This window comes from Leiobunum rupestre, chromosome 1 (assembly GCF_980474605.1).
Source record: "Leiobunum rupestre chromosome 1, qqLeiRupe1.1.hap1, whole genome shotgun sequence".
NCBI lineage: Eukaryota > Metazoa > Arthropoda > Arachnida > Opiliones > Sclerosomatidae > Leiobunum > Leiobunum rupestre.
The window spans coordinates 67540207-67565795 of record NC_143384.1 but is presented as its reverse complement, the minus strand read 5'-3'; the positions used below and the strand labels follow the sequence as shown (position 1 = coordinate 67565795).

General features: G+C 32.3%; 1 protein-coding gene across 1 annotated transcript in view; it reads right to left on the bottom strand.

The window, feature by feature from the left end:
- Window positions 1-25589, bottom strand: part of LOC149966195 (receptor-type guanylate cyclase Gyc76C-like) — a 128236-nt gene that overhangs the window by 30769 nt on the left and 71878 nt on the right. The window contains exons 3-7 of the mRNA XM_090181020.1: window positions 16883-16957; window positions 14535-14778; window positions 8096-8242; window positions 4637-4848; window positions 3331-3472 (exon numbers count right to left, since the gene is read on the bottom strand). Coding sequence (XP_090037146.1) covers window positions 3331-3472; window positions 4637-4848; window positions 8096-8242; window positions 14535-14778; window positions 16883-16957 — 820 coding nt within the window. The remainder of the gene's footprint in view (window positions 1-3330; window positions 3473-4636; window positions 4849-8095; window positions 8243-14534; window positions 14779-16882; window positions 16958-25589) is intronic.

Genomic DNA, 25589 nt, shown 5'->3' with positions numbered 1-25589 from the left:
CCATAAAACTTCGACTAAGTAGTCTAAGTTTAGCACCAATATTTCCACATAATTAAAATGTACAAAAAGCTTCAACCGTTCTATAACGGTTTTCTGAAATTGAAAATTTTATATCCATAGAACGATTATTTTGATTTAAGTGGCTGGCAACGCTGGCGTGAAACAAATTCTATAAATCCCAACGATATTGTCTTAAAGCAAGTGTCGGCTCTAGGTGAAGTAGTTCTTTTTTCAACAGATGTCGCTAGCGTCGAAATCACAACAAGATGCTGAAGCTACATTTTGACTCAAAAGACGGGACATAAAAGTATGCTTCGCGTTGATTGGCTCGTTCGTAAATTTGTGAATAACTTCAATTATAGTAATTGTTTACAATATATTTTATATGGGATATATAATTTAGGTTAAAGCTCACTAAGCAGAGTAAAAGTGGTCTGTATATAATACTCTATAATGGCTCTCTGACAACGTTATTGTTTCCCTATTTTGAATTTTAGCTTCCGTTCCCATTAATAGATGGCTCCACGCTCTCCACGAAAGTAATTTTTTTTGAGATTCGGATAGATTCATGGCCATCTCTAATAACAGGGGCCTTTTCATAATACAGGTGGCAATGATAGAGCCGACAGTTGCTTTAACTGAAGACAGAAGTAAATGAACCGAAGTTATCAGATTGCTATACTCCCCATGTTGGAGGCGTTTTCCTTATGAAGTTACATTTTGACCTCGAATTTGAAATTTGGCGCGCTCCTAGGCCGAAAACAATTGTTTTTGTTGTTATGAAACCCTTTTTTATACATAGCAATAGCTACATGTAAATCCACAATTCCCAAGTACAATTTATCACGTCAAAAGACGGGGATGGAAATTAGCTTTTATTTGACTCGATTTTCTCATCATTTTCATAAGGAAAATGCCCTCCGAGTCTGAGCGCTATTTCAATAACTTCGGTTCATTTACTTCTGCTGAAGGTCAATGCGGATAAATAAGACCAAATCCAGAAAGAATAGCAGGAGATACCCACGTAAGAAAAACCAATGTGATCGGCCAAACTAAATTGGCACGGAATCAATATTTATTCGAAATTCAAATCCCAAATACGAGCAGTGGTAGGATTTGCAAGAACAATGCATTTCCCAACATTTGATATATATGGGAATGCACCCTAAGTTAAATATAACCAAAGCTTTTTCATCAATCAAATCGCTACCTGAGCGCAAAATGCAAGTAAATCCGAAAATCTTATAAGATAAAAACTAACGTAAGTAACATAATAACAATAAGTATGCCACTGACTATGGTTTTAAAGAAAGATGTCGGCTCTAGGTGAAGTAGCTTTTTTTAAACAGATGTCACTAAAGTCGCAATAAAAATAAGATAATTGAGCTACATTTGGACCCAAAAGGAGGTATATAAAAGTATGCTTCGCGTTGATTGGCTCGTTTGTAAATTTGACAATAACTTAAATTTTAGTAATTTTTAACAATATAATTTATATGGGATATATATTTTAGGTTAAAGTCCACTAAGTAGAGTATAAATTGCCTAGTTAAAATAATTATAAATGGTTAATTTAAGCTTCCTATTTATTAATAGATTGCACCACGCTCTCCAGTCAAGTAGTTTTTTCGAAGAATCGGATAGATTCATTGCCATCTCTAATAACATGGGCCTTTACTTATCTTAATACTGGCGGTAATGATAGAGCGGAGGGCTAACCACTATCCGTAATAGGTGTACAAGCCCGTAGCTTTGACTGCACTAAAGTGATTACGTAATCGATTACAGATTTAGCACTACCAAAGGCTGTACTCGCCGTAATCGGTGTACAGAATTTGAGGAAGTGGCTAGCCCCTGGTAATAGGGCCAACAGTCGCTTTAAGGCCCATTTTCTGACCGACCCTTTTTTTCGACACTGACACTCTCGCCCTGTTTTAACTTGAACTCGCAACCAAACTGATTAGTCCTTGATAGTAGTGTATTTTCCTTGAATATATCATGGACAAAAGGTGGGATCTGTGACAAGCACTAAACGTAATGAGTTAGCCTTTTGTAGAAAAACACCCAAAGCAGGGCCCCCACTCAAATCTTCAATTTTTTATAGGAAAAATAGGATTATTTTTCTAAAAATATAGGACTTTATAGGACTATTTTAAAAAAATTATAGGATTTTATAGGACTATATATGCTATTTAATTAACTAAATTAATGCATTTTAAAACAAAATCTATATTTAGAGAAATAAGTCTTTGATTTTCGCTTAAAAAATTTAAACTATTTAACTATTTTATCACAAAAATATACTAGTAGCTAACCATGTTAACAATAACAAAAGTATAGACTAGAATGACTTTGTATAGGAATTTATCCTATAGCTAAATCTAGCAATTTAACTGACAAGGAGAGTACCCGAGGTGTTTATTGCCGATTTAGTTCAAAGTCGGCCGTAATGTGGACCTATATGAAATATGAAATTTCCCAAAAGGAGACGTTGCACTACCCATTCGATTTGAAATGGCAACCGAAAATATTTTTGACCACTTACAACCAAAATAATATTTTTCCCTTATTTTACCCAACATTTGTTACAAATTTACCCTAAAAATGTTTCAATTTACCCAAACTTGATGAAATTTACCTAAATGTGGTCCAAATTACACATTTCGTGATTTTCGTGTGAAACCGAGAAAATCCCATGCTTTTTTAAATGGAGATTTTATTGTTGTAAGGATCAAAAACATATTCGGTTGCTAAAGCAAAACGAATGGGTAGTGCAACGTCTCCTTTTGGGAAATTTAATATCTCATATAGTTGTACATTACGCCCGACTTTGAACAAAATCGGCAATAAACACCTCGTTTACTCTCCTTGTGAGTGGCTGGATTTCAAATTGGCAAAATATCAAAATTATAGGATATTATAGGACTTTTGAAGGATTTTGCTAAAAATATAGGATGTTATAGGACAGTTTTGAAAATATAGGATTTTATAGGACAGTTTTGAAAATATAGGATTTTATAGGACAGTTTTGAAAATATAGGATTTTATAGGACAGTTTTGAAAATATAGGATTTTATAGGACAGTTTTGAAAATATAGGATTTTACAGGACAGTTTTGAAAATATATGATTTTATAGGAATTATAGGACCTCTGGGGGGCCCTGGGAATTATAGGACCTCTGGGGGCCCTGCCAAAGATTCATATTCTGAATTTCTTTCCATAGTCACATATTGAGTTTTGCTGAAAGGTAGCGAAATGCGACAGGCATATTTATAAACATGGCAACAAAGCGCTTCTTCGGCGGAGATGAAAAATGTGAATTATCTCACTTCGAAAACGTCGTTGATTGATGATCTCGTGTATGATCGCCGTCCCGTTCCTGGGATCAATACCTCTGGCTAGCGTCGTGTTCAGCGCTTTGGCGTACAGCATGACGGCATCGTACAGGTACGACGCGTAAATGGACACGTGCTGAAAAGATTCAAAGTCAAACCACTGTAGCGGGATTGAAATTTACTAAATAATTGAATAATTGATTTTTTCAGATTCAAATTTCCGCATTTTTTTTTAGATTTTTTTCTGACCATTTCGAAATATTTTCCTTGGACTTTATTCCGCGAAATTTTTTATACTTTGAACGTATAGTTAAGAAACGGTTTTCTTTTTGCAATCGAAACTAAATGCCTGATATTTTTTATCAGATATTTAAACCCTTTTCAAATTCGTTTACTTTTTAGTGGGTTTAAGACCCTTTTTCAAATTCCTTGACTTATTTTGTACCAAAATTTTGATTTTTAAACTTATATTTTAGTTAAGGTTTAAATTCCCTGACATATATTCTGATTTTTAGACCCATTTTCAAATTCCCTGACTACTCTGATTTTTAAACCCATTTTCAAATTCCCTGATTTTTCTCTGATTTTTAATGCCATTTTCAAATTCCCCGACTTTTCTCTGATTTTTAGACCCATTTTAAAATTCTCCGAGTTTCCTCTGATTTTTAAACCCATTTTCAAATTCCCCGAATTTTCTCTGATTTTTAGACCCATTTTCAAATTCCCCGAATTTTCTCTGATTTTTAAACCCATTTTCAAATTCCCCGAATTTTCTCTGATTTTTAGACCCATTTTCAAATTCCCCGAATTTTCTCCGATTTTTAGACCCATTTTCAAATTCCCCGAATTTTCTCTGATTTTTAGACCCATTTTCAAATTCCCCGAATTTTCTCTGATTTTTAAACCCATTTTCAAATTCCCCGAATTTTCTCTGATTTTTAGACCCATTTTCAAATTCCCCGAATTTTCTCTGATTTTTAGACCCATTTTTAAATTCCCCGAATTTTCTCTGATTTTTAGACCCATTTTCAAATTCCCCGAATTTTCTCTGATTTTTAGACCCATTTTCAAATTCCCCGAATTTTCTCTGATTTTTAGACCCATTTTCAAATTCCCCGAATTTTCTCTGATTTTTAGACCCATTTTCAAATTCTCCGACTTATTTTGTACCAAAATATTTATATCACATTTAGTCCGAGAACAGGCGAAAAGAAACCACCAGTTGTAAGTGATTTCTAATCCTAGTCCTTTATGACAGTTACCCAACCTACCGCTGGTTTATTTACTAATACGCATTTACCTTTTTGAACTTATATCGAGAATCGTAAAATGAGAAGGAATCATTGAGGCCGAAATAGTTCTTGTTGTAATAGGCGACTTCGTCAGCGAAGTTGTTGTAGGCTGGCGCCGTCGGTGGACTGGGCACGACGACCAAAAGTGTTTTGGCCATTTCCAAATTGCTCATCATGTCCTCCGGATTGTTGCCGTTCGAGCCCGAGAAACCGGTACGCTCTGCAAAATAAACCACAATTAACGCGTTAGTTAAAAGGATCAAACCCTGAACCTCGTCCTCTAATGGAAACCTTTACGAAAATGATTGATAAAATGTGATTGTTAAGTTATATCGAAAATTGGGCAAATCCTAATTTGATATTTATCGACAATTAGAACCCAAATTGTGTTAAAATTGATTTAATTACAATGCGTAAAAGTCAATTTGATTAATTATTTAAATGAAACCGAATTGGATAATAATTATAATATTTAATTTAACATACACCATTTCAATACATTATTAACTTATTCCATACGCTATTTAAAACACATGAGATAAAGATAACGAGGAAACAAGTAGACTCTGAACAAATATGTTTTACTCTACGGAAAGGATGTTGTAAGATTAAATTCATAATGGTTAATGTGAAGTATTTTTCTACCTTTTTAAATTTAATAGTGTTTCTTTATCTATATATGTGTATCGGAAATGTATATTAACGAATCGAACGTAGCGTAAAGAGTTTTTTTTATTAATATTTTCTGTATATATTTGCGTATCGGAGTTGTGTTATGCCGTATTAAAAGTAGAACAAGGAATTTTTATATTATAATTATACCTATTAACATATCGGAAATTTATTTTATCAAATTTAAAAAGGGATTTTAGTAGTATTTTTCTATCTATATTTTCATATTTGAAATGTATTTTAACGTATTAAAAGCAGAATAAAGATGCATAAGAATTCATCTTTCTGACAAGAGTCTTACCAATCATACATACATCATCTAATCTGGAATTTATGTTTAACAATTGGATGAATTCGTGTTTACAAAAGGTTCTTTTAAACGTAACTTAGTGCATTAATTAAGTATTTTTAAAAATTTGAATATCGGAATTGTATTTTGTTGTAATAAAAGTAGAGTTCAGTCTTAGCTTGTATATGAGTTAGTTTACAATTCCTCGCCGAGGTGAAATATTCCGTCTATAGCCAATTGAAGATAATTTCTGTACAAATTTATAATATTTAATATTTTTCATAATGCACTTCTTCTAGGGCAGCGGTTCCCATTTAATATTGGAATATTTATAGTAATAAAAGTACAATATTTACAAATTTTTATTTTGTTTAACGTCTTTCATTTTTAAAAATGTAATTGCTTGACTTAAATAAAGCGTGAAAATTATTAGTTTCAAAATGATATTTACAAATCTTATCCACACTAATTTTATTTTCATTTTTTTGGTGATTTTATAGTATTTTTCTGACTATATTTGTGTATAAGAATTGTATTTTACCGTATTTTACCGTATTTAAAATATAGGTAAGTGGTTTATATTGTATTTTTATACCTATTTTTACATATTGGAATTGTTACAAAGGTTCTTTTAAACGTAACTTAGTACATAAATTAAATATTTTTAAATATTTGAATATCGGAATTGTATTTTGTTGCATTAAAAGTAGAATTTAGATGTGTTTGTAGTATTTTTCTATGTATTTGAATATCTGAAATATATTATAGTATTTTTCCGACTATATTCGTCTATAAGAATTGTATTTTACCTTATTTAAAATATAGGTAAGTTATTTTTTGCCGTATTTATATACCTATATTTACATATTGGAATTGTTAAAAAAGGTACTTTTAAACGTAACTTAGTACATTAATTAAGTATTTTTAAATATTTGAATATCGGAATTGTATTTTGTTGCATTAAAAGTAGAATTTAGATGTGTTTGTACTATTTTTCTATGTATTTGAATATCTGAAATATATTATAGTATTTTTCCGACTATATTCGTCTATAAGAATTGTATTTTACCGTATTTAAAATATAGGTAAGTTGTTTTTATCGTATTTTTATACCTATATTTACATATTGGATTTGTTAAAAAAGGTACTTTTAAACGTAACTTATTACATTAATTAAGTATTTTTAAATATTTGAATATCGGAATTGTATTTTGTTGCATTAAAAGTAGAATTTAGATGTGTTTGTACTATTTTTCTATGTATTTGAATATCTGAAATCTATTATAGTATTTTTCCGACTATATTCGTCTATAAGAATTGTATTTTACCGTATTTAAAATATAGGTAAGTTGTTTTTATCGTATTTTTATACCTATATTTACATATTGGAATTGTTACAAAAGGTACTTTTAAACGTAACTTAGTACATTCATTAAGTATTTTTAAATATTTGAATATCGGAATTGTATTTTGTTGCATTAAACGTATTGAACGTAGAGTATATACATATATATTTGTACATCGGAATGTTATTTAACGTATTCGTATAGCCATTTGAAATGAGCTAGTCGAGAGCTTTTTTATTTTCATTAACCCCTCACACGTCTTGTAACCAAAAATGGACCAAAACGGACCGAAAGTACCCTAAAAGCGACCAAAGTCACCATTACTGGCCCTATGTACCCTATTTCGGACCATAAGTACCCTAAACTGGACCTATTAGCTTTATTGTAATGTTAAACTTCCATAGAGATTCACCTAAAAGAAAAAAAACTTGCGGTCCAATTTTGGGTACATGAACCACTTACGCGCTAATGATATTAAAATGAAGTTTAAAAATATTTCCATTGTACGTCACTTTAACAACTACTTCGAATATTCCATGACGTCAAAACACTCAAATCCGTGTTTTAAATTCAAATTAACCGCGCCCCTGGAAATCCGCGCCCGCGCGCTCTCTCCCGCCTAGGTTATCAATACAACTTACATAATTTCAACTTATTCCGTACGATAAAACGCGATTGAGATATACGTTTTAAGAAATACTCGTGAGATAGGTTCAAGTGTCAAGCGTACTACAATGAAATTAAAATGAAGTTTAAAAATATTTCCATTCTACGTCACTTTAACAACTACTTCGAATATTCCATGACGTCAAAACACTCCATGTTTCCATTTAAATTAACCGCGCCTCCCGGGTAATCCGCGTACGCGTGCTATCTCATAGGTTATCAATTTTTACATCGTTTCATCTTATTACGTACGATAAAACTTGATAAGATATACGTTCAAGTGTCTTTCGAGATAAGCTGAGATAAATAAACAAGTTGGGCCTGAACACAATATCTTGATATACGGGAAAACAAATCGTCGCGAGAAATACCCTAAATACATTGACTTTTCGACGATTTTACCCCCATTTCACCCCTTAAATCCCGGATCCCAACGATCCCGATCCCGGGACTGACGGGTCGACCTTACTTTCCTTCTACTAATCCATACTTACGCCAAAAGTATTTATACGATTCTGGTGCCGTAAATGTTTCGAGGTCTGCGTAAATGACGACGTACTCCCCCGAACTCAACAGATTTTTCGTTTTCATGTGAACGAGGAACTCGATCAAACTTTGCGTATTTCCAATGAAAACGTATACTATAAAATAAAAAATAAATTATTAGAAAACTCTTATACAGAACTCATTTCTACTCATAAATTTTTAAAGAGGTTCATATTTTTTAACTACACCATTTTTAAGGTAATTTACCTTATAAAACTATGAGCACGGCCACCGAGGGTTGGCCCGGGCCCCGGTAAAATATAAATACCGGGCCCTAAAGAGAGCCATTAGAACTGGAGGTAGCTATACTTTTTCGGATAGAAACATCAGAGAAGTAACACTAATTTTTTTTCAAACCCGAACCCCTAAGCTGCAAGGGCCCCGGTAATTGGTATCGGTTCCACCCTCTATTGTCAGCTCTGACTATTAGTACAGAATGGTTTGGGTCCAATTGCGCAGTTTTCATTTGCGCACTTCTCACCTGCGCAGTTTCTTTTTACGCACTTTTCCACTTAAGCTTTTCCCATTTGCGCAGTTTGTAAATTACGCAAATTACCCTTTGCGCAGTGTTTCCCACCTGCGCCGTTTCTGTTTACGCACTTTTCCATTTGCGCGTTTCCCATTTGCGCGGTTTTTCTCGTTTCCGCGGTTTTCCGGTTAGCACGGATTTCTTATTTTCGCGGTTTTCTGTTTGCGCAGTTTCTCATTTGCGCGGTTTATCATTTGTGCGATTTTCCGTTGGCGCAGGTTTTTATTTGCGCGGATTTCCCATTTGCGAGGATTTTCATGACTTTAATATTCATTACTAAGCCTTTTTTCCTTGACTAAAGGGTTATTTCTGTCAGCTAATTTCTAACATTACCTTGTGTACCATCCAGATGCACTGCTGGTGTATGCTTAATGTCCGGTCACACTGTAAATACTAAAAAATTTTATGTTTTGCTCAGTTGAAACATCATTTGTTGAATTAGTCGCTTGAAAATATATCGCTTTTCAAACAGCGACCCAACCCAACTCAACCCCACATAACCCAAACCAACCCCAACCTAACCAAGCACTTTTACCACTTAAATAACCTTTTTAACCCCAAAGAAACACGCAATGCCATTAAAAGGTGTATTTTTTGTGGCAGCCACTAAATTTAAATAGAAATATTTAGAAAAAAAATGACATTTTTTGTGGCAGTCACTAAATTTAAATAGTAATATTTAGAAAAAAATTACATTTTTTGTGAAGGCACTAAATTTAAATTGCAATATTTTGGAAAAGGTGTATTTTTGTGGCAGCCACTACATTTCAATAGAAATATTTTGAATAAATGACATTTTTGGTGGCAGGCACTAAGAAATATTGTGTGGCAGGCATTCGCTTAGATTGATAAATTTTAAAACGAAAAATTCTTAATAAGCTGAACCTACGCCAAAGTAAGCTAAAACTAGTAAAAAATAGTCTTGCCTACGCCTGTGTTCTTTAACAAACAAAGAAAACGTTTTCATAGCGAGAGCCAAAATAATTCCGTCAGCGTTCCAGATATTACATGTTTATCTTAGCCGAAATTCTGAGAAGCTAGGATTTGCATTTTGACTGAAGATATATTTACAACAGAATAATTCAACAAAGGATATTTCAATTAAGAAAAACTTAAAATTATTTGGTATTTACAGCGCGACCGGTAATTAAAAATACACCAGCAGCGCAGCCAGTTGGATGGTAAAGCTTGGAGGAGAGAAGGGGTTCCTGGAGGGGAAAATATAATACCAAGAGCATAGGCGATAGGTACCCGAGCGCGGGAAGGCAGGGGGCGGTAATTTTTGGTCGGACCTAGGACTTTAGTAGAATCTAGCGGTGGATAAATTTATTAAAAAATTCGAATTAGTCGTCTGCACATTTGGAAGACATTTTTAGATCAAACAAGGCTTAGGAATGCCCAACGGTCTTTTACGCGTTAGTTTAAATATTAATACTTTTACAATTAATTCATTATTATGGGAAAGTACTGTTGTTATATAGATTGTAGAAGTGATTCAAGATTTCACAAGAATATAACTTTTTAGCCAGTACCTAAACGCGGAAAGAGAAATGCTAAGTTAGAACTCACCCAAAAATGGATTTCTAGTATTTACCGAAACTCCATTACTGCATCAACTTAAAAAAAACATCATTATGTTTGCAGTTTGCAATTTGCATAAAAAAATAATAATAATATAGTTCCAAATTCCCCTCAATGGTAGCAGCATCTAACGATAGTCCGACCAAAAAAAAACGTCCCGAGCTATGGTTTTCATATTTTCCCCTCCAGGAACCCCTTCTCTCCTCCAAGGGTAAACAAAGTTATGTTAAAAATAGTCTGCCAGAAAAAAACCTCTTTGAAAGTAAAAAGGCTTAATATAGAATATTTAAAAACCTGCGCAAATGGAAAATATCTGCGCAAGTGGAAAACCGCGCAAATGGAAAATATCAGCGTTAGTGGAAAACTGCGAAATTGCATATGCGCTAATGGTAACTGCGCAAATGGGAACCTAGCAGTTGGCCCATTACCGTACAGAACGTACGCTGAGTGTTTAGGGTTGGTGGTATACGACCCACCAATAGCTTTCAATTGATTTAAATTTTATTTAAATCTAAGAATAGACAAGGGAAAATGAAATTCTATCTGCTAAGAGTTTTATTTAAGATCTATCTGGAAATGTTGGGTATTTTGCTTTCTGGGTCAGTCCTTCAACACTACGGTCTGCAGGTCCTCCTCACCTTTCCACAAAGACACATACATAAACCAATCAATAACAACGATATCCCAACGGGTTCTTCGAAAGGCGACCATGTATAGGAAATATGGAAGGAAGTGCTTGAAATTTTTTCAAGATATCGTTCGGGGTCGCGGAAGCAAATTCATTTCAGGGTTCTTACTATCTCCGCCAAAGGAGCTTGAAAGGAGTTTATCCTCCGCGTGTTGGGCGGGCTCAGTTCAACTTATAGAAAAGTCCTACAGTGGCGCTACGGTCAAAGAATGGATCGCTGTCCTCGGAAAAACCTCTCTTATCGCTAGTTTTTCTTTATTCTGTTCGGTCTTTTCAAATAACACTTTTCCAGACAGTGGTGACAGATCGAGGGAAATTTTCACCCCCAATAATGCAACTGGGAAAATCTATTCGAACTCGAGACGATTTCAAAGCAAAGGTAATTGTTAAAATATCACAAGCCTTGATGAAATTAGACAGATTAAGTCAGCCCTCGAAAACGCGTAAGGGAACTTGAAGGAGTATTTATGATCAATTGAAAACTCTAACAAGGAGAGTACTCGAAGTGTGTATTGCCCATTTTGTTCAAAGTCGGGCGTAATGTAGACCTATACGAGTTATGAAATTTCCGAAAAGGAGACATTGCACTACTCATTCAATTTGCCATGGCAACCGAAAATGTTTTTGACCACTTAAAACAAAAATAAGATTTTTTCGTTATTTTACCCAAAACCTGTGTCAATTTTACCTAAAAAATGTTACAATTTACCCAAACTTGATGAAATTTACGTAAATGTGGTGCAAATTACCAATTTCATGAATAATTTTTTTTTAAATCGCATGCTTTTTTAAATGGAGATTTTTTAATTTAAAGTGATGAAAAACATTTACGGTTGCCATGGCAAATCAAATCGGTAGTGCAACGTCTCCTTTTAGGAAATTTTTATATATCATATATGTCTACGTTACGCCCGACTTTGAACAAAACCGGCAATAAAGACCTCAATTTATGATCAATATTCCAACAAGTACCAGTACTTGGGTCACTTATAGCTTGCAATTGAGAAAAGTAAATAAAATATTTATATCAACCTATCGCAAAGGTTTTCCCGTATAGGAGGTATTCACAAGACGATTAGACAAGATGGCGGCCATGGTTCTACTTTAGGAAGTTAGGGGGAAAGGGGCAAGACACTAGCCTTCCGCGATGCTGATGATGACGTCACGAGAATACCTCCTATTCGATTGAATTTTTTTCCGGTATTTTTAGCCTACATTAAAAACTGAAAAAGGTAATGTATTAGGAGTATATAGTTCAGTAATGGTAATGTAGATGGCGTTGTTTTTCTATACTTAAAGCAAGTGTCGGCTTGACGTGAAGTGGCTCTTTTTTCAATAGATGTCGCTAGCGTATGAGAGCCATATGCAAGTAAATCCGAAAATCTTATAAGATAACTAATTTTTAATTTAATTTCTTGAACACAACTACCGTAAGTAACATAATAACAATAAGTATTCCACTTCCTATGGTTTAAACGCAAGTGTCGGCTAAACATGAAGTAGCTTTTTTTTCAACAGATGTCGTTAGCGTAGCCATCAAAACAAGATGCTTAAGCTACATTTTGAACCTAAAAGGTGGGACATAAAAGTACCCCGCGCTTTGATTGGCTCGTTTGTAAATTTGACAGTAACTTAGATTACAGTAATTTTTTACTATATGGTATATATAATTTAGGTTAAAGTCCATTAAGTAGAGTATAAGTTGTCTAGTTATAATAAATATAAATTGTTCTCGGACGACGTTACTGTTTCGCTCTTTTGAATTTTAGCTTCCTTGGCTATTAATAGATGGCACCACGCTCTCCAGTACAGTCAATTTTTTCAAAGAAATTGATAGATTCATTGCCATCTCTAATGACCAGGACCTTATCATGATACAGGTGGCAATGATAGAGCCGACAGTTGTTTTAAGACATTCAAAAAATAATATTTTTAAAACACGGTATATCACTTGCACCAGGATAGCTAAATTGAATGTCTTATGAAACGTTATTGCTTCTAGGGATTTGGACAATTAAGGGAAATTTTATGGAAATTTTCTCGATTTCGCAACGACGTTTCAAGACCGCCAGGATACAATGGTGAAACATTCTCACGATAAACTAAAATGGCTCTTAATTAATTTTGGAAAATAAAATCTAGAGAAATTCGGGGTGACACTAGAATACAACCTCAAAAAAGGTTTGGAACCACAATAAAAAATTACCTAGAATCTATCACCTTTAAATTTAGCATTAAAATATAAGTTGCGCTGGCCCAATTTACAGTAAATATAATCAACGCTGTCTTTCCCAGAGCTTATTCTTTAATATTAATAATATAACGTAATATAAGGGGGATAAAAGTTCTTCAGTAATTTGATATTTACGAGTAACAACGCCAGGTTCACACTTATCCCTAAAACCGCTTCGTGTTGGTTCGGGAAGCAACTCGTCCAGTCGGTTCGCTTTAAATCGCTTTCAAAACGGCAAGGCGGGGAAGTAAAATTGCTCGGATTTGGAAAAATAATGGGAATACAATTCTAAATAACGTCAAATAATATTACTGTATGTATAGTAAACATTATAAACTAATTGTTTTGGGATATATTTTAGGTTTTTTTTAAAATTCTGGTCATTTCAAACCGATCTAAACTAGGTTTTAAGCTCTCGTATGATCTGGGTCATCAGCGGTGAAAACTGCCATTCAAACCGATCAAAATTGAGTTTTAGGTTCTAGTATGACCATGGTCATTGGTGGTAAAAACTGGCATTCAAACCGATCTAAACTGGGTTTTAAGTTCTAGTGTGACCTGGGTCGTCGGCGGTGAAAACTGCCATTCAAAACGATCAAAATTGAGTTTTAAGTTCTAGTGTGACCTGGGTCGTCGGCGGTGAAAACTGCCATTCAAACAGATCTAAACTGAGTTTTAAGCTCTAGTGCAGTGTGAACGTAGCTTCATTGTGGTCACTTGGAATAATGAAAATCTTCACAACGTTTTTTAGAAACTATTTTGTTTCCATAAAAGTGTTATTCTCAAATAACCGGTGCAAAATTTGAAGGCATTAAAAATAACGCGTATTTCTTTAGAATATATACGGCGCAAATACACAAACATATTAAAGTGTCGGCTCTAGGTGAAGTAGTTCTTTTTTCAACAGATGTCGCTAGCGTCGAAATCACAACAAGATGCTAAAGCTACATTTTGACTCAAAAGGCGGGACATAAAAGTATGCTTCGCGTTGATTGGCTCGTTCGTAAATTTGTCAATAACTTCAATTATAGTAAATGTTTACAACATATTTTATATGGAATATATAATTTAGGTTAAAGCTCACTAAGCAGGGTAAAAGTGGTCTAAATATAATGCTCTATAATGGCTCTCTGACGACGTTATTGTTTCGCTATTTTAAATTTTAGCTTCCGTTCCCATTAATAGATGGCTCCACGCTCTCCACGAAAGTCATTTTTTTTTTAGATTCGGATAGATTCATGGCCATCTATAATAACAGGGGCCTTTTCATAATGCAGGTGGCAATGATAGAGCCGACAGTTGCTTTAAGGATTAATATTAAAAAACCGTTAGAGAAAAAGTGGACCACTAGATCACCTCTGGTGCTTTTGTAGGTCTCGTGGACGATGGAGTACATCCCGAGGCAACAGGGCTTTCTCTCTTCGCAACACACGTAATGCGGCTCGTAGCTGCTGCGGCTGTTGATGGTGAAGGTGTCGTTCTTCTTCAGTTCTTTGATGAGACTCCGAGTGACGGTTTCGAACTGCGGCGTCATCTCCGAGATGATTGAGATTTTATGCCATTGATAGTATTCCAGAAGCGCTATCACTGAACCTACAATCTATTTTACAAATAAAACCGTGAATTATTTTTAAATAAAATTAAAATCGTGAATTATTTTTAAATAAAATTAAAACCGTGAATTATTTTTAAATAAAATTAAAACCGTGAATTATTTTTAAATAAAATTAAAACCGTGAATTAATTTTAAATAAAATTAAAAACGTGAATTAATTTTAAATAAAATTAAAACCGTGAATTAATTTTAAATAAAATTAAAACCGTAAATTAATTTTAAATAAAATTAAAATCATGAATTAATTTTAAATAAAATTAAAACCGTGAATTTTTTTAAATAAAATTAAAACCGTGAATTAATTTTAAATACAAATAAAACGGTGAATTAATTTTAAATACAAATAAAACGGTGAATTAATTTTAATAAAAATTAAAACCGTGAATAAAATTAAAACCGTGAATTATTTTTAAATAAAATTAAAATCGTGAATTAAATTTAAATACAATTGAAACCGTTAATTAATTTTTAATAAAAATAAAACGGTGAATTAATTTTAAATAAAATTAAAACAGTGAATTAATTTTAAATAAAATTAAAACCATGAATTAATTTGCATTAAAATTAAAACCGTGAATTAATTTTAAATAAAATTAAAACCGTGAATTAATTTTAAATAAAATTAAAACCGTGAATTATTTTTAAATAAAATTAAAACCGTGAATTATTTTTAAATAAAATTAAAACCGTGAATTAATTTTAAATAAAAATAAAACGGTGAATTAATTTTAAATAAAATTAAAAACTTGAATTAATTTTTAATAAAAATAAAACCGTGAATTAATTTTAAATAAAATTAAAACCGTGAATTAATTTTAATTAAAATTAAAACCGTGAATTATTTTTAAATCAAATTAAAACCGTGAATTATTTTTAAATCAAATTAAAACCGTGAAATAATTATAAAAATAAAACGGTGAATTAATTTTAATTAAAATTAAAACCGTGAATAAAATTAAAACCGTGAATTATTTTTAAACAAAATTAAAATCGTGAATTAATTTGAAATAAAAATAAAATCGTGAATTAATTTTAAATAAAATTAAAAACGTGAATTATTTTTAATTAAAACCATGAATTAATTTAAAATAAAATTAAAACGGTGAATTAATTTAAAATAAAATTAAAACGGTGAATTAATTTGAAATAAAAATAAAATCGTGAATTAATTTTAAATAAAATTAAAAACGTGAATTATTTTTAATTAAAACCATGAATTAATTTAAAATAAAATTAAAACCGTGATTTATTTTTAAATAAAAATAAAACCGTGAATTATTTTTAATTAAAATTAAAACCATGAATTATTTTTAAATAAAATTAAAACCTTGAATTATTTTCAAATAAAATTAAAACTATGAATCATTTTCAAATAAAATTAAAACTATGAATTATATTCAAATAAAATTAAAATCATGAATTATTTTGAAGAAAATTATAACCGTGAATTATTTTTAATAAAATTAAAAGCGTTAATTATTTAAAAAATAAAACCGTTAATTATTAAAAAAAATAAAACTGCTAATTATTTTTAAATACAATTAAAATTGTAAATTATTTGTAAAGAAAATTAAAACCGTTAATTATTTAAAAAAATTAAAACTATTAATTACTTTTTAAATAAAATTAAAACCTTTAATTACTTTTTAAATAAAATTAAAACTGATATATTTAAAAAAATAAAACCATGAACTATTTTCAAATAAAATAAAAACCGTGAATTATTTTCCAATAAAATTAAAATAATGAATTATTTCCAAGAAAATTCATACCGTGATATATTTTAAAAGAAATTGAAGTATTGTAAAAACTCTCTCGATAGGCTCAGCACATTACTTATGAAAAAACATGTCGACTTAAGAGTATCATCTGCTTATTGAAATAAAATCATTCCAATATGAAGCCAGCCAACATCCAAACAACTATAAAATTCCTTTACCTCTAAGCTATTTTAGTGAGAATTATAACCTTAAATTCGTCTAAAAATTTCTAAACTATCCCAAGTTTTGTCATTAGAAAAAGGTTAACAGAGCTGCTTAAATGCCAAAATAGAATTCATTGAAACCGAAATTGAAGAATCTGTACTTACTCGACCCTCAGTTGGAAACGTTCTCGCAAACGTCGGATATTCTGCTTTATTTGACACTTTGGCATCGGCACATTTCTATTGAAAACAAAAAAAAACGATAACTATTTTAGAGATTTGATTGAGAAAAAGTGTTGACAGATTGGAAAGTAATACAAATGGGTTTCGTTTCGTGTACCAAATAATTACGAATTAACTTGTGACAATTTTTAGACTTCAAATATCATATAAAATTCTTGATCGAGCATGTTTCCAAAACATTGACCACAGATTTGATTAAAACAATGGTTGTATGTTCAATCGCGGTAACATAAAATAAGCATTTAATTCTTATGATTATTTTATGAACATAAGTATTTTAATTATGGTTATACCCCATTTAATCTCTTGGAAATAACGATTTTAAAACATTTCCTGTTTTCTCATTCAAAAGCGACTTTAAAATATGCTATGTCATTTTTAATTTCATTTAATTTTTTCTTCTTCTTTAATAAAATAACGTTTTTTTTGCTATTTGCAATTTAGGAAAAACAAATATTTTAATTTTATAAATATTTACACTAAAACATTTAAATAATGTCAATCTTTTATTTTCCAGAAGTTCATGCAGTTATTCATATTTGACCCCTGCCATTGCACCTAAGTTAGTCAAAGCCAATTAATAACTTGCATTTTAAACGGATTCTTTGTAGGAAAATCAATAGGTTATTTTTAGATAAACGAAATTTATTCAAATCTGTTAAATAGTTCGTTTCCCTTTTGGCAAAAGACTACTAAGCCACCCGCAGAGTTCGTGCATAACGGAAAGGCGTTTTCGGATATACAGGGTGATGCAAACCTTTTAAGGAGTTGTAGGGGGTGAGTTGAGAAGTATGCCTGTTTTTTTTTTCCTATTTTCCTACGAAGAGTTAAAAGGGCGCCAGAGAGCTTCAACCGGGTTGCCACAGATTTTTCACAGTCAAATTCCCTGACTTTTCTAGGTTTTCCCTAACCATCTTCTGAGATTTTCCCTGACTTATTTTGGTGCCAAGATTTTGTATTTTTAATCTGTATTTTATTAAAAGTTTCCTATTTGCACCCGAAGTTAAATTCCCTGACGTTTAGACTAATTTTTAAAGTTCCCTGACTTTTCCCTGATTTTTATACCCATATCCAAATTCCCTGACTTTACCAGGAATTCCAGGTTTTCCAGGTACCGTGGCAACCCTGTTCAAAGTATAGCCTACTAGCCCCTGGAAGTAGGCTGCAACAAGCGCAAAATCAAGCAGCAGGGACTTTAAATACTGTTTAAGTTACCTTTTAACGCTGGTTACCTCGATTTGTTTACAAAGTCCTTTTTTACCTATCACACGAACCCAAACCTTAATGTTCGCATTTCCCTGCTGCTTGGTTTTTCGCTTGTTGCAGCCTACTTCCAGGGGCTAGTAGGCCACACTTTGAAGCTCTTTCAACTTATCATAGGAAAATGGGAAAAAACAGGCATACTTTTCAACTCACCCCCTACAACTCCTTAAAAATTTGCATCAGCTTTTGAAACACCCTGTATAGGCTGTCGACTCAAACATATTGCCTGAGTTTCGGAGTTAGTGTCCCTTGTTATACCTTCTGGGCCAATGTAGGGTTCCGACATCATAAAATTTTCGTTCCAATTAAGAGTCTTTAGCTTAGGGCGGATAAAATACCCCAGTCTCTTTGAAAAAGCGTTTACCGAAATCTTTCCAATCGACTAATGAGGTGGAAATCGTAAACAGAAATGCACCTGGGATAGAGCTAATAAGTTTCCGTTGGAAGCTATCGGGATTTATGACTCTTGATTGGCGCATTTTCTTGGACGCAATCTAAGGAAAGTCAAGTAAAGGCATTGAAGGTGAAAGGAGCGTCAATATTTCTGTCCGAGCGTCTAGGTTCGCGGCCACTTTGTCGCCTTTTTATTTCTCGCCGCTCGAAAGAGAGTAAACATTATTGATCGACGTTCCCCGGAAGATTCCCCTTTAGTTGACTTTCCAATATATTCGAGAGCTGCCCCGCCTCCTTTCAATATGTTTTAAAAGCAATATAAAGTCAACAAATTATCCCTTATATTTCGCGCAAAATCTAGCGTCACCCTTGAAATTTTTTATTAAATAAAAACTTTCCGTGTCAGCGATTTGTCATATTGAAAATTAGGGCTTATGAAAATTATCGATAAGAAATTGAAATTTTGAAAGTAATGTATCTAGCTAACAAGGAGACATCCCGCGGTGTTTCTCCTCGATTGTTTCCAAACTCGGGGGTTAAGTAGACTTGAAAAGTTTGAATGAACATTTATTTTGCCATGGCAACCAAAAATGTTTTTGTTAACTCAAGTTTATACTTTCTCTGCGTAAAATAGCGTGTTAAAATCAAGGCTAGTAAACCCTTACGATTTTACTGAATTTTATCGATTTTACCCTATTTTATCTATTTTATCAATTAAGTGGGGTGGCGGAGTGGTTAGCACTTTCGCAAGAGGAGCCGGGTTCGATCCCAGCTTGTGGCACTGGGTGAAAACTCGGAACAACTCCTTCTGCGTTGAGTTTGCAAGTTCTCTCCCCACTGGTTTAAGGGGTTTTCCCCCGAGTTCTTCGGTTTCCCCTTCCATAAAAACTTGTCGAGGTTAACGGTAATAGTTAGTGTAGGGAGCTGTTGGCTCGATCTCGTGGCATGCAGGGCTTGCCACCACCCTCCTACGCATTGTAACCCGGCCACCTGAATTAATGGCTTCAAAAGTCGCTTGATGACTAAGGCCTAAGGTGGTGCTGATTATTATTATTTTTTATTATTAATTTTACTAGTGTTGTAAGTCGGAAAATTTTCCGGAAAATGACCGAGAACTTTTTTCCGGAACATTTTCCGTATTTTTCCGCAAAAAAAAATAAAAAAAGTTTTCATTCCATGATTAGTCTAATATATTGTTTGCAAATTGAATTAAAGCTGCATTTTCGACTCATTTTTTGAATGTAAAAGTAATACTAAACCGCAATTCGGAAAATTTCCGCATTTTATTTTTCCGAAACATTAACAACACTAAATTTTACCCAATTGATTTGCCAAAATTTTATTATTTTAAAGGCAATCCGTGATTTTGCCATGCTTTTTACGCAGATGAATTTTTAACTTGAGTTGTGAAAATATTTTTGGTTGCCATGGCAAAACTTTTCCCTTTTAGGAGCTTTAAAGCAGTGTTACCTAAATGTCACTTTTTGAGAATAAAGTCCATGTCAGTGGCAAAAAGTGACTAATAATCAGTAAACGCATTAAATTGATGTAAAAAATATCTTTGAGATAATGTTTCAGTTTTTCACAAAAGAACCATTAAAAACACCCTAAAGATATATATATATATAAGACGAATTCAAACTCAGGAGAAATTTGTTGAAAAATAGCCAAAAGAAATAACTAGATTGGGCTATAAATGCGTTTCTAGCCCAAAACCTGGCAACTAATCCAGTATTTTTAAGTTCGACTTACTAAAGCGAGCATAACTTACTAAAAACCATATTTTTAAGTTCGTTTTACTAAAGCGAGCATAACTTACTAAAAACCATAATTTTAAGTTCGTTTTACTAAAGCGAGCAAAGCTTACTAAAAACCATAATTTTAAGTTTGTTTTACTAAAGCGAGCAAAGCTTACTAAAAACCATATTTTTAAGTTCGTTTTACTAAAGCGAGCGCAACTTACTAAAATCAGATTTTAAAATTCGTTTGACCAAAGCGGCAATAATTTACCACAAGCCGTACCATATAGTGGTCTAATACTTATTTATTGGTTTCGTAGATGCGCAGTTAGTCTTTACCCCTTCATTTCCTGCGAGAGTTCTATTTATCGAAGTCGGAACGAAGAAATAACAGAGATCACGCGGCTAATAGAATGAAACCGAGATGATGTCTTGAACGGACATAAACACGTCAGATAAAAGAAGTTAGCGTGGTGACGATTATGGGACTGCCGGTTCTGGCCGAACGCCTGTGACACGGCCGAGCCAGATAAGACGGATGACCAAATGGATTTTCTATTTGGAGTATTTCTGATCGACGGGAATACCCCGAGCTTTGTTCGAAAGGATGACGCAAATTGTGGACGTGCATCCTTTCGAAGAAGCGCGGATAATGCTAATTCGGAAGGGCCGGATCTTCTCCGGGACGATAAAACGCGTTACACCTCCCGAAATATTCGTAATTTAAAATGACAGCTCCGAATTTCGTTTTTGTTGACACGAAGCGCGGAAAGCGAAGAGTGTTTGAGCTTATAAAGGTTCCTAATAGCCTTTTTAGTTGACATAGAGACACGCGGCGTCCAAAGCTTGAAGCTCGTGAACTGATGGAATTTAGTCTGCTTTATGACTTATAATACGAAATAAGTCGCTGCGTGCCTCTATGTCAACTGAACAAGCTAATTGAAAATTTAGATTCACTCGGTTAAAAGGATTTTAAATTATTTTTAAAATACGTACATCACTCCTTTTAATTTAAAATTTTAAAATTATGTTCGATGTTTTTTTTAAGTTTTAAAAAAGACTGCTACCTCATTCCTGTGGAAATTTATGAACAGAAATATAAAAACTGAGTTTAAAAAAACGAAAAACTGTTTCATATATGTAGCATCTATTCTTAAAATTAAAGTTTCAAAAATCAATGTAAATAATAGTAAATAATCGAAAAAAGGAAGTAAATATTATAAAAGTGGTCTTTTAAAATAGAAATAAAATTAAAAATTAAAACACCCAACATCGCAAGGAAGCATATTGAAGCTTAAATTGAGCGATATTTTATTGGTATTTTGGTTTCAAGAAAAATTAAATTCAACATCAGTTTTAAAGACTTAAAAACCAGTTTCACGTAGTGTATTTAATTACCGCATCTAGGTTAGAAATCTATATAAAATGCTTCATATATTTATAACTTGAAATACGTTACTGTATTAACTATATCTGGAATTTTAATTGATTCAAGTTTCTATTACTATCATAAAAATATATGAAATGCATTAAATGATATAGTGATAATATATAATAATATTATGATAATGATAGTACAGTTTGAGTCTATTTGATCGATTCCCAAATGATCGAACGGGTCCCATTTAATCGAATTTCCATTTGATCAAATTTCCATTTGATCGAATGGCATTTGATCGAATGGCATTTGATCGAATGGCATTTGATCGAATGGCATTTGATCGAATGGCATTTGATCGAATGGCATTTGATCGAAAGCTACTGTAGGGTAAAACTACAAGTTTTTGGGAGTAAATCGAAAAGGCAACGATGCATACGCGCCTACGGCGCGCGTACATCAACCTAACCTAACCTAACCTGACCCTATTTATGTATATCAAAAACAAAGGGCCGTTATCGTCGATGTCATAAAAAATTCCATCATATAGTGTATAAAGTAAAAATCTCTTCATCTTTGTGGCTTAATACAGTTAAAGCAAGGAATTATTCCATGATTATTCCTTCTGCACTTCATATTGACATTCGGTAAAATAAAAACATACCAACTGGTACTATAAATACTTTTGAATTCGATCAAATAGTATTCGATCATTTGAAGGTTCAATCTTATGAAACAAATGACAAATGGGATTCGATCAATTGCAACGTATAATGATCGACTGTCGATCACATATTTTTCGATCAAATGGACCAACACCGATAGGACAACCTGTCAGAGATAACTTATCTCGTTATACTTATTTCATTAATATAGCTAAATATTATTCATTCTGACAAAGTAATAATAATAATAACTAGGCCAATGTACAAAAAAATACGTTTTAACATATTTAACACTATATTTATGTTATTGTCGCAAATCTAAACACTTTTTGAAATAAGGTTACTCTGAAAACAATTTTAAATTACGTAAAAGGGATTTCCCCAGAGTTCTTCGGTTTTCCTTACGATAAAAACTTGTAAAGGTTAACGGTAATAGTTAGTGTAGGGGTTGGCTCACGTGGCACGAAAGGCTTGCCACTACCCTCCTACGCATTGTAACCCGGCCACCTGTTTAAAGGCCTTATAAGTCATAAATGACTTGGGCCTAAGGTGGTGCTGATTATTGTTATGATTATTATTATTAAGCTGAAAGCAGAAATGACCATTTTTGGATTTTTTAAACAAAAGTCAAATCAATCGATTTTCATTTATTTAAATCGAAATATTTTATTTAATTTTATTTAATTTCTTCATTTTTATACAATAAATGGCTTTTTCCTGTATAATTAACGGAAATGTTACTTTTATGAGTTAGCTAATCTTGAATTAAATGAAATCTTAATATTTTAGTTTGCTCCGATTTTCAATGTATTTTATTTTTTAATAAACTATTTTAGTAATTTTTAATTCCCACATTAAAATACATTGTATGGCCAATCCTGTCTGAAAGCAATTAATTCTGGAAGTTAGAAATTAAGAAATTTACTTTATCAGAGTTGCGAATTCTTCAAGACAGTGAGTGGTAAACTAATAGCTCTTATCGCTGGTTAAATTATTTTGAAATTTAATCATTTAATTGGCGTCGATGTTGAAAGGATTCACTGTGCACTCTAAATTCTTCTTAACGGAGATTGAAATTTAAGATGGCTGGTAGAATATTCGAAGTGGCACTGAAAACGAAACCTCCAAAAAAGAGAGATGGTTATCCGTTGGAAAAACATGTAAGCACTGAATCTATGTATTCTTGGTATACTATATATATTAGGTATTAAATGAGGCCGAGGAAAACGTCTGTTGAAAAACAGAGCTTAAGAAAAGCTTAACTAGGCTGTTTCTGTAACTAATTGGAAATACTTAAGAACGTGGTGATATTTTTAAATTTAGAGTACAATTAACAAGGTTGCAACAGTGTTTTCAGATTCAAATTCCCAGACTTTTCCAAGTTTTCCCCGACTTATTTTATGACAATATTTGGTATTTTATAACTTAAATTTTAGTAAATGTTTGTAACCGAAATTTAATTGTCGGACATGATGATTTTTAGAATAATTCATAACTTTCGTGACATTTCCCTGGTTTTTAGATTAATTTCTAAAATTCCCTTACTATTCCCTGATTTTTAGTCTAATTTCTTAAATTCCCTGACATTTCCCTGATTTTAAGACTAATTTTAAAATTCCCCGACTTTTCACTAATTTTTAGATTAATTTCTAAAATGCCCTTACTATTCCCTGATTTGTAGTCTAATTTCTTAAATTCCCTGACATTTCCCTGATTTTTAGATCAATTTCTAAAATTCCCTTACTATTCCCTGATTTTAAGACCAATTTCTAAAACTCCCTGACTTTTCCCTGATTTTTAGACTAATTTCTTAAATTCCCTGACATTTCCCTGATTTTTAGACTAATTTCTAAATTTCCTGACTTTTCACTGATTTTTAGATTAATTTCTAAAATTCCCTTACCATTCCCTGATTTTAAGAATAATTTCTAAAATTCCCTGATTTTTCCCTGATTTTTAGACTAATTTTTAAATTCCCTGACTTTGCCCTGATTTTAGACTAATCTCTAAAACTCCCTGACTTTTCGGTGATTTTTAGACTAATTTCTAAAATTCTAAATTACGTTTCCCTGATTTTAGACTAATTTCTAAAATTCTAAATTACGTTTCCCTGATTTTAGACTAATTTCTAAAATTCCCTGATTTTTAGACCATTATTAAAATTTCCCGACTTTTCCAGGATTTACAGGTTTTCCAGGTATTGTGGCAACTCTGATTTACGTTCGTAAAAATTCATAAAAAAATATTTTTTAAAAGGTCAGGAGGATATGGGAATGAGAAGTAAACCTTATATGAAAACGTTTCTGGAAAATATTATTATTTTCGTTCGAGTTTATGGCGTGGAAAATTTTCGGTTATATTTTGGAAAAACGGTGTTTTGATAAAATCCTCACGCAGTACCATGTAAAATGTAACGGTAACAAAGCAAATATAATATTGCACCTGTTACATAGCGGATATTTTCAAGTACAAATATCAAATATTTTTGTAAAAATGTACTTCGAAATAAATTGCTTCACAAATTACGTGAAACGCCAAAAAACAAACACGCCCCTCCCCTTCGTAATAAAGATTTACAATGGGCAAGACATTACATAAATTACGTCACAACAAATTCTAGAGTTGTTAATTTCCGGAAAAATTAAATGCTGAAAAATTTCCGCATCACGTAAAATTAAAAAAATTAACATCAATAACTTTTCAAGGTTTTTTTTCAAGACTAGTCTAGAGGTTTAGTTTTACTTTTGGATTTCACAAAATGAGCCGAAAATGCCGCGAAATTTAAGTTTGTGAACAATATTAGGCCAATATCGGATTAAAAAAACTGCTTTTTTTCTTTTTTTCGGGAAAAATACGGAACATTTTCTAGAAAAAAGCTTTTATCAAATTCGCAACCTCCTCTCAATGATAATTGCAACATAAACCTTAAAAATATTAAATTTCTTCAGGGTTGCCACAAAATTTTCAGATTCAAATTCCCTGACTATTCCCTGTTTTCCCTGACCATTTTAAGAGATTTTCCCTGACTTATTAAGGCCAAAATTTTTTTTTATATTTCACTTTTATCAGAAGTTAATAAATTTAGATGGACTTATATTTCAGTTAAAAGGTTATTGTAATGTTGAAAAAATTAGCCAAACATTCAAGGAAATCATTGATAATCACAGAATTTGTTATAGATCTAGATTTAA